At 44.0% G+C, this 12,889-nt stretch overlaps 1 protein-coding gene across 4 annotated transcripts in view; it reads right to left on the bottom strand.

Moving 5' to 3' along the window:
• LOC115577288 (vang-like protein 1) overlaps positions 1 to 12,889 on the bottom strand; it is a 53,898-nt gene that overhangs the window by 3,781 nt on the left and 37,228 nt on the right. For 3 of the 4 annotated variants that reach the window (XM_030410278.1, XM_030410282.1, XM_030410281.1), the window contains 4 exons: positions 12,648 to 12,823; positions 4,787 to 4,947; positions 1,083 to 1,230; positions 22 to 256 (listed from right to left, as the gene is read on the bottom strand). In XM_030410278.1, the coding sequence (XP_030266138.1) occupies positions 22 to 256; positions 1,083 to 1,230; positions 4,787 to 4,947; positions 12,648 to 12,823 (720 nt within the window). The remainder of the gene's footprint in view (positions 1 to 21; positions 257 to 1,082; positions 1,231 to 4,786; positions 4,948 to 12,647; positions 12,824 to 12,889) is intronic. The other variant, XM_030410280.1, reaches the window with a different exon arrangement.

The following is a 12,889-nucleotide window of genomic DNA, read 5'->3' as shown; positions in this document are numbered from 1 at the left end:
GTGACCGCCGTGCGCTCTGACCTTGGGTGTCATGTTGTTGGTGATGCAGAAGGCCAGGTGCTGCTGGATGCTCTCCATACTGTGGCAGTGCTGCTGCTTGGTGGTCCTCAGGTACTTCTGCAGGGCGCGAGCCATGGATGGGAAAATGGCCTGTGCTGCCTCTCGCGGGTCCATCACGTCCCCTGGAGCCTTCTTCTGCTCCTCCTCCTGCATGCGCTTGATATGTGTGAACGCTTCCTCCACCGCCACCACCAGTCTGGGAGGAAAAAAAACACAGAAAACGAAGCTTGGGGTTAGTGTCCAATCTAAATCTACATGACATCATCTTTTTGGGCCGGAAGTGGGCGATAGAGTGGAGCCGCCTGATTGGATCTGACCATTAACTTGTTGTGTTTCTGCCAACCTGGCCCACATTCCCTTTCTTTTAGCTCTGTTTTTAGTCTCCACCAATTCCTGAGAAAAATACCTGGTTCATTAGCTACTAAATGCGACACTATGTTCATAAGCTAGTCGCTAACTGTGTCCGTCTGTTGTTTTGTAGTGACCACAGAGTGTACGGTTGATTTTAAGAGCCTTTTAACTGCACTGAGCTGCCTGCTGTGTCCCCAAACAACGCTGAGAAAGTGGTAAAGCTACTTTGTGTTTTCTGTGTGTTCATTTAAAGACACCAATTTGGGCTCAGGGAAATTGTAATTGACATTTTCCTTTTAATTTATGGACATTTTATAGTCTAAACGATAGAACTGGCAGTTTAACTGATAACGAAAAATAAGTGTTAGTTGCAGCCCTATTGGTGATGATTCCTTTTGTGATCTATTCTCAATATAAAAAATACAGGATATAGAAGCTTTGAGCAACTGTTCTGCTCTCAGTAACTTATTCATGCTGCTTTGGTATGCTCCTGTTAATGTTTGACTCCTGTCTGGAATATTCTGCCCCTAAAGATGCAGCTTTACTTCTGGTCCCTACCCTGGTTGCTTGTTTGTCGAGATGTGAGCGACCAACAGTTCTTCTGGGTTAATATTTAATGTCCAGTGTGCAGTTTTTAGACTCCTAAAAATATTCCTCCAACAGATGCCCACCGTGCTTTGCGCTTGCGGACGCGGCGCTCGTGCTCGGCCTCCTCGTAGTACAGCTCGTTGTGGCTGGTGTCTCTGCGGCGGGCGGCCGCTGCGATCATGGCTCTGGACTGGGAGTGGGCCAGGCCTGCTGCAGCGTTGTTCCCTGGACCTGTCATGACAAAGAGACCAGACAGGAATGGTTACTGAATGTGCGCGCGTCTCTCTAAGTCAGGTTGACACAGCCTTTAGAGACGGAGGAAGGGAAACCTTAAGTGATGACATAAAATGCAACGTGCTTTCAGAGCGGAGGGGTAGATTATTCGGCACATTAACCTCGGTCCATTTCCTTTTATCACCGGCAACATTAAAGCCCTGGGAGCTGACGTGGTTAGCCACACAAAGTCGTAATTTTTAATTGTTCCAAGCGCTGTGATCATTGGAGGATCTAAAGACACACCCTGCTCACTTTCATGCGACGATTGATATTCCAACACTCCCTTCAAACCACCACTTGGTGCCTTCAGGAGGCACGATGCGTCCAATTAAAGTGTCTCGGGCAACTTCTAAAGTTTACATTTCTGGAATTAGGCTAGCAGGCTGCTGATGAACCCCGCCCGGTGTTAATGCAGGTTAAAAGAAGGCAGAGCCGGTGAATTATTAATGAGGGGCAGGGATCGTGCATGAACAGAATAATTCATGGATGGAGAGGAGGGAGTTTCCAGCACAGCCTGCTCTTGTCACTGCACTCAGACAGGATTTATGGGTGGGATTGTAAGGCTGAAAGCCATGTGCAGGATGTCAGGAGCGGGCAAACTTTAGGATCTCGTATGTGTACTTTAAACCACTTTCACATGGAAGATTTAAAATGCCAAAACACATACACATCAAACTAAGAAATTAAATCAAACATCATCAGAGGCTGATAGAGTAGTCGAACTGTATTTGAAAAAATACTGCAACAGGCTGCAGTCAACAAATCAACTACTGAAACCACAGAAAAAACAACCTGGGTAGCCAGAAAAGAAAAACTAACAGCTTAATTATAATATAAATAATAATTGTTATCATATTTTTTAGTAACAATGATATTTAAAGGAAGAACGGGAAAGGAAAATACAAAGGTTTGCTATAATTTCACAAAATACTTTGTTCTGAACGACACAAAACTTGAAATAAAATTTTAATAAAAATCTTATAACACCAATACAGACTTAAACTCTGCAGATAAATGTACAAATGTACAAGGTGTGGTAACTGACCATTTCCACCCCATGGTATACTATAAGACCTGAATACATTCAACCCTCATTTCATATCACTTATTTGTTCTCATGGAGGCATTTTATATCTTCCATGTTTTAGAGCCTTCTTTTGCAGAAAACACCTTTTATCCGCTGGGATTCATTTCAATTCCCAATATCTCGAGCCGAGAAACCAATATGGAAACCAAACCGCTTGTCAGGCATCATAAAAATCACCTGAATCCATTTGAACGCGGAGTAATTGAGTGTTACGGCCGCTTTGCGCTCAGGGCTTCACCACTCTTTAATCAAGGGGAGATTATTGTCTGTCCCTGAGTTCGTCTTATTTATTACAAAGTCGGCTCGGCTGCAGGAAGAACGAAGGAGTGGGAAGTAAAAGCTCCAGATAAGAGAGACGGGGAGAGACGGGGGAGAGGTCCCTGAGTGGCTGCTGCAGGATGAAAATGAAGGAGGATGAGACACGAGAGAGACACGACAAGACGGGCGGCGTAATAGCTATTGATTTATCAGCCGTCTCCGTGACCGTTTGAGAGGAGGCAGAAGAGAGGAGGGAGACAAACGGAGGCCAAAAAAAAATAAACGAAGAGGAAGTCAAGTTAGTGCAAATAAGTCAAGCTTGAGCACACTTAAGGGAGAGCGACAATTTAATAGAGGGTTTGTGTTACATTCTGCCAGCTGTTGTGAGCTCCACTGAACTTTTTTCATCAACCTGTGGCATGCAAAGAGTGAAGAGTGAGTACATCCACAGTCAGCGAGCAGTGACGTCGCCTCTGTGTGTGTGTGTGTGGGGGGGGGAGGCGTTCGTTTGGCTTCAAGGACGAGAGATTTAAGGACAGCTATTATAAAGTGAACTCCAGCAGTCTGTGAGGGTGTAGTTATCAGCGTCGCGTGTACTTACTGTTGAAAAGGTAGGCTTTCAGTTTAGCTCTAAAGGCTTCTCGAAAGGTTAGCACCAGTGTAAAGAGACACATAAGGAGAAGAGAAAGTCAACAGTTGAGCTGAGAAGTGGCCTGAATCTCGCTCCCACCTGCTCAGAATGCACCAGAGGGAGCACAGAGGCCCAACATCAGACGACCTCACTTGTATTCTTGCATGTTGTAGCACATTAGCTACAAATCACCTGCGCTGTCGACAATTTCACCAATTATGATATTTTTGCAGATTGATTTCCTTCCTTCCAGGCAGCTCTGTGTTTCAGCACATTCCAACGCAGAATGAAAATTAACTAGCAGAGACTTGAAATGCTTGAAATGAAAAGCCGGTGACGTTCAACTGCACACAGTTCGTGGAAAACACACATATGCAAACACACATATACTGTAGCTAAAGAGAAGACAAAGTAAGCATCTTCAGTCACTTACAAGCTAGAAACGGTTAGTGAATCACCTGGTCGAACAATAAACAAAAATCAGTGACATTTATTTCATCATTTAAGCAAGCAACCAAACAAGCATCTTGTATATGTGAACTTGATGAAATGTACAATCGCTTACTTTAGAATATTGAGATTGAGAATAATTGATGAAGAAAGGGCTTAAACAACTGGTACTATCAATACGTTCATTTAAAGGGTCACTCAAAAATGTGTTTACAGAGAGAGAGAGAGAGAGTTGCATTGTGGATAATGGAAGCACCGTGTTTTCAAAGCAGTCCGGTAGTCTAGCATTGCACTCCATAACACTAACTTACTGTGCATTTAAAAAGAAACAAAAATCGATACAGCAGAACCAAAGATATCACCATTTTTAATCCACATTCTTCTTCCCTTTCAAAACTTTGCGCCTGCATTACCCACAATGCAACTCGGCCATGGAGTGACATCACTGGGGGCAGTTTATCAGATTACATGCAGCTTCCTCTGGAGCCTCTGGAGGCTTTAAACTTTTCACATACGCAGCAGTAGTTCTCCCAAAGACCTGTTAATTAGTAAACTGGTGGAGTTACCCTTTTAAAAGGAGGACAAACCAAGCAGTTTAAGTCACCATCGTTAACACATGAAATATCAAACGACAACAATTAGTCAGTCAACAGATAGGCCTAATAAATCTACAAATATTTGGATTATTTGTTTATTTTTTCAGTCATTTTCTCAGCAAACTTGGCAAAAATTCAACAATTCCAGTTCCTGAAACATAATGGTTTCCTTTGTCATTCATGAAGGTTAACACAATATATTCAATGACAGTTGGTCAGATAAAAAAGCATTTAAATGCATCAGACAGGACTCTGGCAAAATATAATGGAAAAAAACAAGTCAAGTTAGTTAGTTATGAACAACCTCTTCCGTGTTACAATGAATAAAAGGGGTAACAATTGTAGTGTGACCACAAGGCCTATTTCGTCCGAGGAGTCTAGCGTTAAAGAGGAAACACCAGAACACCAGAACACAAAGAACACCAGAACACAAAGACAACAAAAGCACAGACAAAGCACAACATGAAGTTCAAAAGGCATCCCACTCACCCTCAGCGGGGGCTGCTGGGAACTCACCATCCACGTTGTAGACCTTGAGGCCGGCCAGGTGCTTTGCTGCGCGGGACTTGGAGGCGGAAAGCAGCGCCGGGTTGTGGACTGGGAAGTCGCAGTAGTAGTGCTCCAAGATGGCAAGAGCTGCTCGCTGAATGCTGGAGAGGAGAGGGATTAAAAGGTATGCTTTTAGCCACGGGAAATATTTCGGGTGAAATCCGGGCAGATCAATGGCGGTGTGGAGGTTGAGACGGAGAATGTGAGAAGCATTAGCCACAGGACGTCTTTCACTTGTAACACCAAATACCTGGAAATCCCTGCAGTAAATCCACACCGCTACTCGCTCAATAAAGAAGACAGAGGAGGGCAAAAACGGAAGGGAGTGTTAGCCCAGAGACCCTCTTTGAAAACTTACTACGACTGGAAAAAAAAAAAAATCCTCCTCGTATTTCTCAAGGATAGCAAGTGCCATCTGTTGAGTGGTGGCAAGGAGGGAGACACACTTTCAAGTGGCTCCCCGAATCCGGCTCAAAAATAATAGGATGAAACATGAAAGAAAAGAGAAGCGAGATCTGTGAGAAGAGAGAGCTGGAAAGGGACAGAAGGTGATGCTGAAGGAGGAAGAGAGACGAGAAACAAGATCTGAGAGGAATACTTCGAGCCTTTGAGGGAAACTCCCTTGATACCGCGACGCCAAAGTCATACAAAACACAGAAGGAACACGTGGGGACACTTCTAACATGGACAGAGTGAAATACAAAGAAAAATCTGAAGAATGAAAGGTCAAGTAAAACCGCACTGTTCGTTTCAAAAGACCCATCACGTGAGGAACAGGAAGGGAAGACTACTGAGAGCAACATGATCGCGAACTCACTGGAATTTCATTCATTTCAGTCAGACTGTAAACAGCGGATCAGATTTCAGCATTTCCTTTTTCGCACTTTGATTTTGTGTCGTTACTGGCAGCTCTTCCCGTTGGAGAGCCATTTTTCGGGGGTGTAAACTGTTCCCAAAACCAACACGGACCGACAGCAATTAAGGGATGAAAATCAAAGTCCACACACGCATCTGTTTGAGGCCTCGTTTGGAACAGAAAATATATTACTGCCCTAAACCGACCTCAAATCTCTAAACAGACACTCACAAAGTTGGAGAGCGGTTTGCTGGAAGAACTCTGCGAGGTTTTTCCTAACCCCCCAAAATAAAATCAAAACCAACTGGATTTCAGACGATGTGGGCACTAAATGACAAATCACACACATTCTTTTGGTCTTGTCCCGTCTTACAGCCTTTTTTGGGGCTGATAATTAAGCGGCCGCAATGATTCCACGAGGATCTGATATTCAGTTCTCTTGTCTCTCTCTACTTAACAAACATGTCTGAGGGAAATGGATATCAGAGACAAATATTTATTAAATATTATCAGGGCAGCAATCAAGCATGCAATTAAAAGATGTTAGCTTCTTAAAGAGCAGCTCGCTCTGCCCCTCCACGCTGTACACCCACGACTGCACTCTCAGAACTCCGGGAGAACTCTGGTATGACGTACGCCGACGACACCGCCATCATCGTCCACCTTACAAACAAGACGAGAGTTCACATCGGGATGAAAACAACAATCTTGCAGAGTGATGCACAGAGAACAATCCAGTGCTCAGCGTCAGCAAAACCGAGGAGCAGATTGCCGATTTCAGAGAAAGAAACGACGCACAGACACACCCCTCGGAGGTAATGAGAAAGGGGGGAAAAAAAGGGAGGGGAATGAGTTTAGCAGTCAGAGAGAGATGCAGCTACAGCCCGGATCCTGAACCTTTACACTGTGGATCAGAGAGCGTGCCAGGTCTTGTCCTTCATAATACAACACTTTTAAAGCAACTGTGTTTTCACATGACATGCGACATAAATTATCTGCTCTTTCATAATCTGCTGCCTTTGTTTTCCTGGAACAGAGCTACACTGGAGTCTAAAGAGAGATTTTGCAGGATTTATCACAATCTTCCTTTTACAAATCAAAACTTTAATTCACAGTCAATTAATGAATTAAAGGTTTGATTCATAAGCCAGCAATTGAGTCTAAGCTCCAAAGCGTTTTTTTTTGCATGCCTACACAGTCGCAGATGAAGATCAGGCTACGCTGTTAATATCAGTATTATACTGTTTCCACTGGTGCCTGCAGAGGATCAATTCTGACTCATCCGATCCAAACATTTCCAATAAATCCAGAGCACTGTAAAGTCTAAAGGTCAGAACAAACTGACGAGAGACAGATGTGATCATTTACTAAAGTTTTATCCAAGAAAAATAGTTCGCTTCAATCCGTACTCACTGGAGTTTCAAAAACTAAATGTTCTAGTTTTTCAAAGACTTAAAAGGGGCAGTTGACCAGCAATCTATGCTCGTGTTAATCTATGTTTGCTAGATGCATAAACAAAACACCGCTAAAACATTCAGGTTTAAGTATTAAAATGTGTAATATGCAAGAGTTGGCCACTTGTTGAATTCATACTTCCATAAAACAGGGGCAGCATGTCACCAGAGTAACCGCTAACTGCTCCTGTTTATGCATCCTTGACTGCAGCTAGCATGCTAACATCACACAGACGCATTTGACATAGCGTCAGAACTCTTATTTCATCCAGATGATTTTACTTAATCTTTAGATGCTCTAAACTAAAAATGAATACATATTCCACCTTTAAACTGGCATTAACTACACTCAGTACACAGTATAAAGCCCCCAGAGGGATTTAGTAGCTGCTGCAGCTCTCTGACCTGCATCTGGCTGACAGGAGGATAACAGATGCTGACAGCTGTTAACTGACCCACAACACAACTTCACTGCAAAACACTGGACTCTTTTTTTTATTGTAGTGTGTGTTTGTGTGGATGTGTCAATAGGTGTGTGTGAGCCCTCGCTGTGTCTCGTGTCATTCTTTAAACTCAATATACAAGAACAACACATGCTAGCTTGTAGCATGCGCTTCCCATTAGGCCACAGGGGGATCACAGTTTGACCTCTCACCCATCGATAAAAGCACTTTCAGACAATGCTCTGACCTCTGATAGCCTCAGTTCCTTCCTCAGCACATATCCTGTATTAAGTGATGGGCCAGTTCGAGTGATACGAACCAGCCAGGCCTCCAATCAGCATTAAAACGTCATTCATTCTTACTGCTTTGCCATCTGGTGATAGTCACATGTGCAAAGAGCTGACAGTAGCATCACGACGGGCTAACAGAGTTACAGGACAGATGCTGAGATTGGTTTAGTGGCAAAAAAATTCCCCTCTTGTTAAAAAAAAAGATAGGGGCTGTGTGTTCATGTTCAATTTAATCGGAAAGAATGAGAGGAAAAACAATTATGTCCCTCTTACCACAGAGGATTTTTTTAGAGATCAAACAAGCAAATTCACATTCTCATTTTGCACATATAAGGTAGTTTTTATTCCTTTTGCACACATATAATAAATCTACAAAGTTGACCTATTCCCTGAGTTTAGAGAGAGTGTTTACGTTCTTTTATACTGTAGTTTGTTCCAAGCAACAGGTTTTTACTGAATCACGTGGTGATATCTGATAGTTGTCCACATTTAGACACAAAACAGCTACATCATTTGTTTGCATTTCTGTCGCCTAAATTAACCTTTGGCTGTTCAGGGGAGCATACCGTACATTTCAAACACGCCGGTGAAATCTGTACAGCAATATTCACATATTCACTCTTACCAGACACAGGCGGAACATTGTCTGTCTGGTCCACTTAAAATAAAGAAACCACTGAGAATAAATCAGCAGCGCGTGGTTATGTTTTCTTGTTTTCGGCGCGCATGTGGTTGCCCAGCACCTGTAAAGTATTTACGGATGAGTCTTTGAAACAGATACAAAGAGACAGGGGTGTGTTCAGGGAGAGGTAAGTCAGACGGATAATATGATGATTTTCAGATGATTTTCAGCTGCAGTATGTCACTCATAAAACAGACCATTGTAGGAAAACAAACACACCGTAAAGGATTGGTTATTTAGCAAGCCCGGAGGTGGCGCAAATTTCCGCCAAAGGGGACGTAAGGACTGGTAAACTAAAGAACTCGACAGCCCTCCCTGCGTTCAGACCCACTACAGACAGGACTATTGTTTAGTGGCCGCATGCACAAGTGCTGAGTCAGAGCCGCGAGTCCGACTTCGATCAATTATTAAGCCGAGCAAACACGACACGAAACCATTCAAACCAAACGGCAACTTAAAGAGCGACTGCAGACAGTTTTAAACCAGCTGTGCTACTTGACCACTGGCTTCTCTGATGCTGCTGCTCATGACTGACCAGTCAGGGAATGTAAACTGTGAAGTCCCCAGCTGTGAATGTGTTTAACCCCCACCCCCTTCTGCAACCATCCGGCTGTAAGGAATGCAGTCATTTTCAGCTCTGACAAGGGGACAAGAAAGGCTTCCTCCGGCCCCCAGATTGGCATCAAAGGCCGGGCAGACTGAGACAAGCTGCCAGGGCCCCGGGGCCCAGGCTGCGTCTCCGTTATGATAAGGCGAAAGATGGATGCCAGAAAAACCGGAATGTGAGCAGCAGCCGCCTCCGCCTGGTAACAGAGGAGATACATGAGAGATTCATCCGTGGCTACATGTGCATGAATCTGTCATTTGCATGTATACTGTGCGGTCACCCATGCGCACATGCGCGTGTTTGTGTTTGTGCGTGTCCGTGCGTGCGTGTCGGGCTGACCAGATGCTGTGCTCCAGTCTGCAGGGAGCGCTAATTAGCTGTGTGTTTACAGTCACAGACGGACAACAGAGCGAGGCCGGGCCTGCTGCCGGGCCAGGCAGGGATGAATGGCACAGCTTACAAAGGACAACAGCCCCGAGGCAGCCAGCGATCACACCAACCAGACCACTACAAACATACACACAGTGAGCCGTCTGACCTGCTTCTTTCTATGCAAAATCAATAAGAAAACAAACCCACTTTCCTGTCTGTTCGCAGGTCAGGTTTATGGTACGTTGCCACACATTGTTTACGTGTCAACTGATTATTGGAATCTAATCTAATTCCCAAATCCAAATCCAAACCGCTTTATGTAAGAACTGGCCACCTTGAATTCATAATCCCGACAAATAATGGCCGCTAGCTGTATTCTTCTCATACATCCATGACTGTAGCTGCTGTTCGCTTCTTAGCTCAGTTAGCCTCGCAGCTTGCCAAACTACCAGGGGAGTGTTGGTGTTTACTCCGCTAGCACTGGAGCTCGGGACCGCTTGGCAGAAAGAAGTTTTCAGGCCCGGGGCTAGCCAGTTAGCATGCTAACTTCAGTGGATATCTCTTCAACAGAGTGAGTACAGAGACATCAAACTGTTATTTCTAGCTAGTTACATATCGCACCTTTACATTCTGTGTGTCATACTGTGTCTACACTTCCCGTTATCTGTGTTTAACCACATTCAACTGTTCACATAGCTTCCTTCACGCTCAACATTTGCATATAACCTGCAGTTTAGACTGCATATAACACAGCCAGACTCATTGCATCATTTCATTTTCATTCATTCTGTACAGCCATTTATCTTTATGTATTTCTTTACGCTCCTGGCTTAGATACCAAACCGCACTGTATTGTGGCGATGGAGAATTCAGTACAGATAATTTCTCGATGTTTGTTTTAACTGGCATCAACCTGACACACTTTTAAATACTGTGGAAAAAAAAGTCCACCAATAAAACTTCAGAAAGATACAAAGGCAGGTGGAGGATTATATTTCATCCGTCCTGTCATGAAAGAGCTCCATCTATAAATCCATCGTGTTTTAATAGCTGCCTGTGAGCAAGCGTCTACGTGAGACTGGCGGCTGCGTATTGATACCAGGCAGCAACAGGAGAGCTGCTGCGTTAGGCTAAAAATGGGATTTTCCTGTTTTCCCTCAGAGACAGTTCGGTCGTAAAAAAAAAAAACCAAAAAAAAAAAAAAAAAACCTGGTCGATCTAGTCTGAGCTGTTCTTTCCTACGCGCGCACACGCCTTTCCCTTCCTTTATTCCCACATACATTTTAGGATTCTTTAACACTACCCTTCCATTAACTATTAATCCCTCCTTCTCAATTCTCTCTTTCTCTCCCTCCCGTAGCGTTCTCCCTGCCTCGGTCTCCTGAGTCTCCCCTCTGTACTCCGCCCTCTGTCTGCAGCTCTGTTCTGTGGAGTTTCCTCTCTGAAGTCTTCCCCACCCTCTCCCTTTTTTTTTCTCCTGGCACAATTTCCTCTCCCGATCAGCCACTTTTTTCTGCCCGCCTTCTCGTCTCTGCCTTTTTCTTCCACCGCTGGCTTAACATTCGATCTCCCTTTCCTGCTTCATCACTGCTCTTTTTTTTTTCCTTCGGGCTCATCCCTCAGTTTCTTGACTTTCCAGAGTCTTCCCCTGTATGTATGAATTCCTTCCTCCGATTTGCGAGCATATAACCAGTGACTTCCTTTCCTGTCTCTCTCACTTGAGGTGTCCCAGTTTCTATCTTTCCATCTCGCCCACACGTCCTCTCTGTTTCCCCCTCCCTTTCATCCCCACACATTCTCTCCCCCCGGCTGCTCATGTCAACCTAGCTCTGTTTACCTTCTTGTCTCGTCCCTTCTTTTTACTCCCGTCTTCAATCTCTACATGCTAATGGGACATCTCAGCATTTACTGACATCTTACGCTCAATGCAAGTATTCATTAAAGCCCCCACAACCACCAGAAGCTGCCACATATGTAAGATTTGCATCTAAATATGCACCTGCGCGTCTTCTCTGCCTTAATTACAAAGTGGAGCTCTGACAGCAGATCATTTCCCATCTCGTCCTACACCTCCTTACACATTTTAGCCCACATTATTTCCTGGTGTCAGCTTTAGTTAGAAGCCATAAATCTTCCCATATGTAGCAAGCCTCAACAGACAGCTCACAACCTGAGAGGAAGTTAGCCAACCAAACTTTCAAAGACAAATGAAGTAATTATTCCTCTATTCCACTCTGTCATGGAGCTCCACTGTTGGCCAAAAAGCAAATCAATGAGTCACACTAACATTTACTTCAGTACGACCAACATGGACACTGTAGTTTGTTTTTTGCGACACCATCCTGCTGCCCCAAAAACTCACTCGGGCACCAAATGTGAATTTATCCGCACCTGAAAGTAGTCCCCAACAAACGCATTATTTCTTCAAGTTTGACTAAAGTTTCATACAAACTACAGGGGCCAAATGTTTCAGGGAATCATTACTGAAGATGTCTGGTTCTGTCTGTTTACGATTATGGAAATCTTGATTCAAATCGTCATACAGCCGAGCCGACTGTAGTCAAAGGTGTTCTTGCTGACCTCCGGGCAAAATTCAGCACCTTCCATGGACAATACCGGTCTTATAAGTTGAGTGCACTTCATATGAGATCAATTGTACTATATGTACTTTACTGATATTTGCACTTTGGCACTAGCAACACTTTACTAACGTTCTTAGTTTTTTGATAGTGAAACTATAAAATGCATTTCATAACGCTAATGCTGTGTCTTAACTGTCTGTCATTGGGCCTATAAGATATAATGAAGAGTTTGAAATCCTGATATCTCATAGTAAATTAAACCTCTACAGTTTTCTTTTTGTGTCTGACAAGCCTTCAAACTCATGATCTCTTATCTCCGATGAATGGATACTTTTTTACATCAAATTAGAAGCACTGCTCCCTACGAGCGACTGATTTCTGCCTCATCAATTAGCTATCAATGACCAACCTTTAACACAAATCACTGCCATGTCTGCAGTAGATTTGAAGGTAAAATATCAAACTTACGGAGGGAAACACCCATAAAGTGAAACTCGTCCCTCTGTGCTTCTTACCTGAGCTGCCCCAAGTTGTAGTGCCTCATCTCGCCGTCCGTGGAGCGCGTGACGCACACTGAGAAGCACGGCTGGAGCTGCCGGAGCTCCAGTAACACGATGGCCAGGTAGTGGATGAAGAGCAGAGCGTCCACCAGGGACACTGCGTACTGCACGATGCCCTGGTAGTTCTCGTCCTGTGAACGATCAAGTTTTACGTTGAATCTACTACAGCATACGCACAGAATACTGAATTCATGAAT

The sequence above is a fragment of the Sparus aurata genome, chromosome 24 (genome assembly GCF_900880675.1).
Source record: "Sparus aurata chromosome 24, fSpaAur1.1, whole genome shotgun sequence".
Taxonomy (NCBI): Eukaryota; Metazoa; Chordata; class Actinopteri; order Spariformes; family Sparidae; genus Sparus; species Sparus aurata.
The sequence above is the reverse complement of the archived record's forward strand: the minus strand, read 5'-3'. Positions and strand labels throughout refer to the sequence as shown.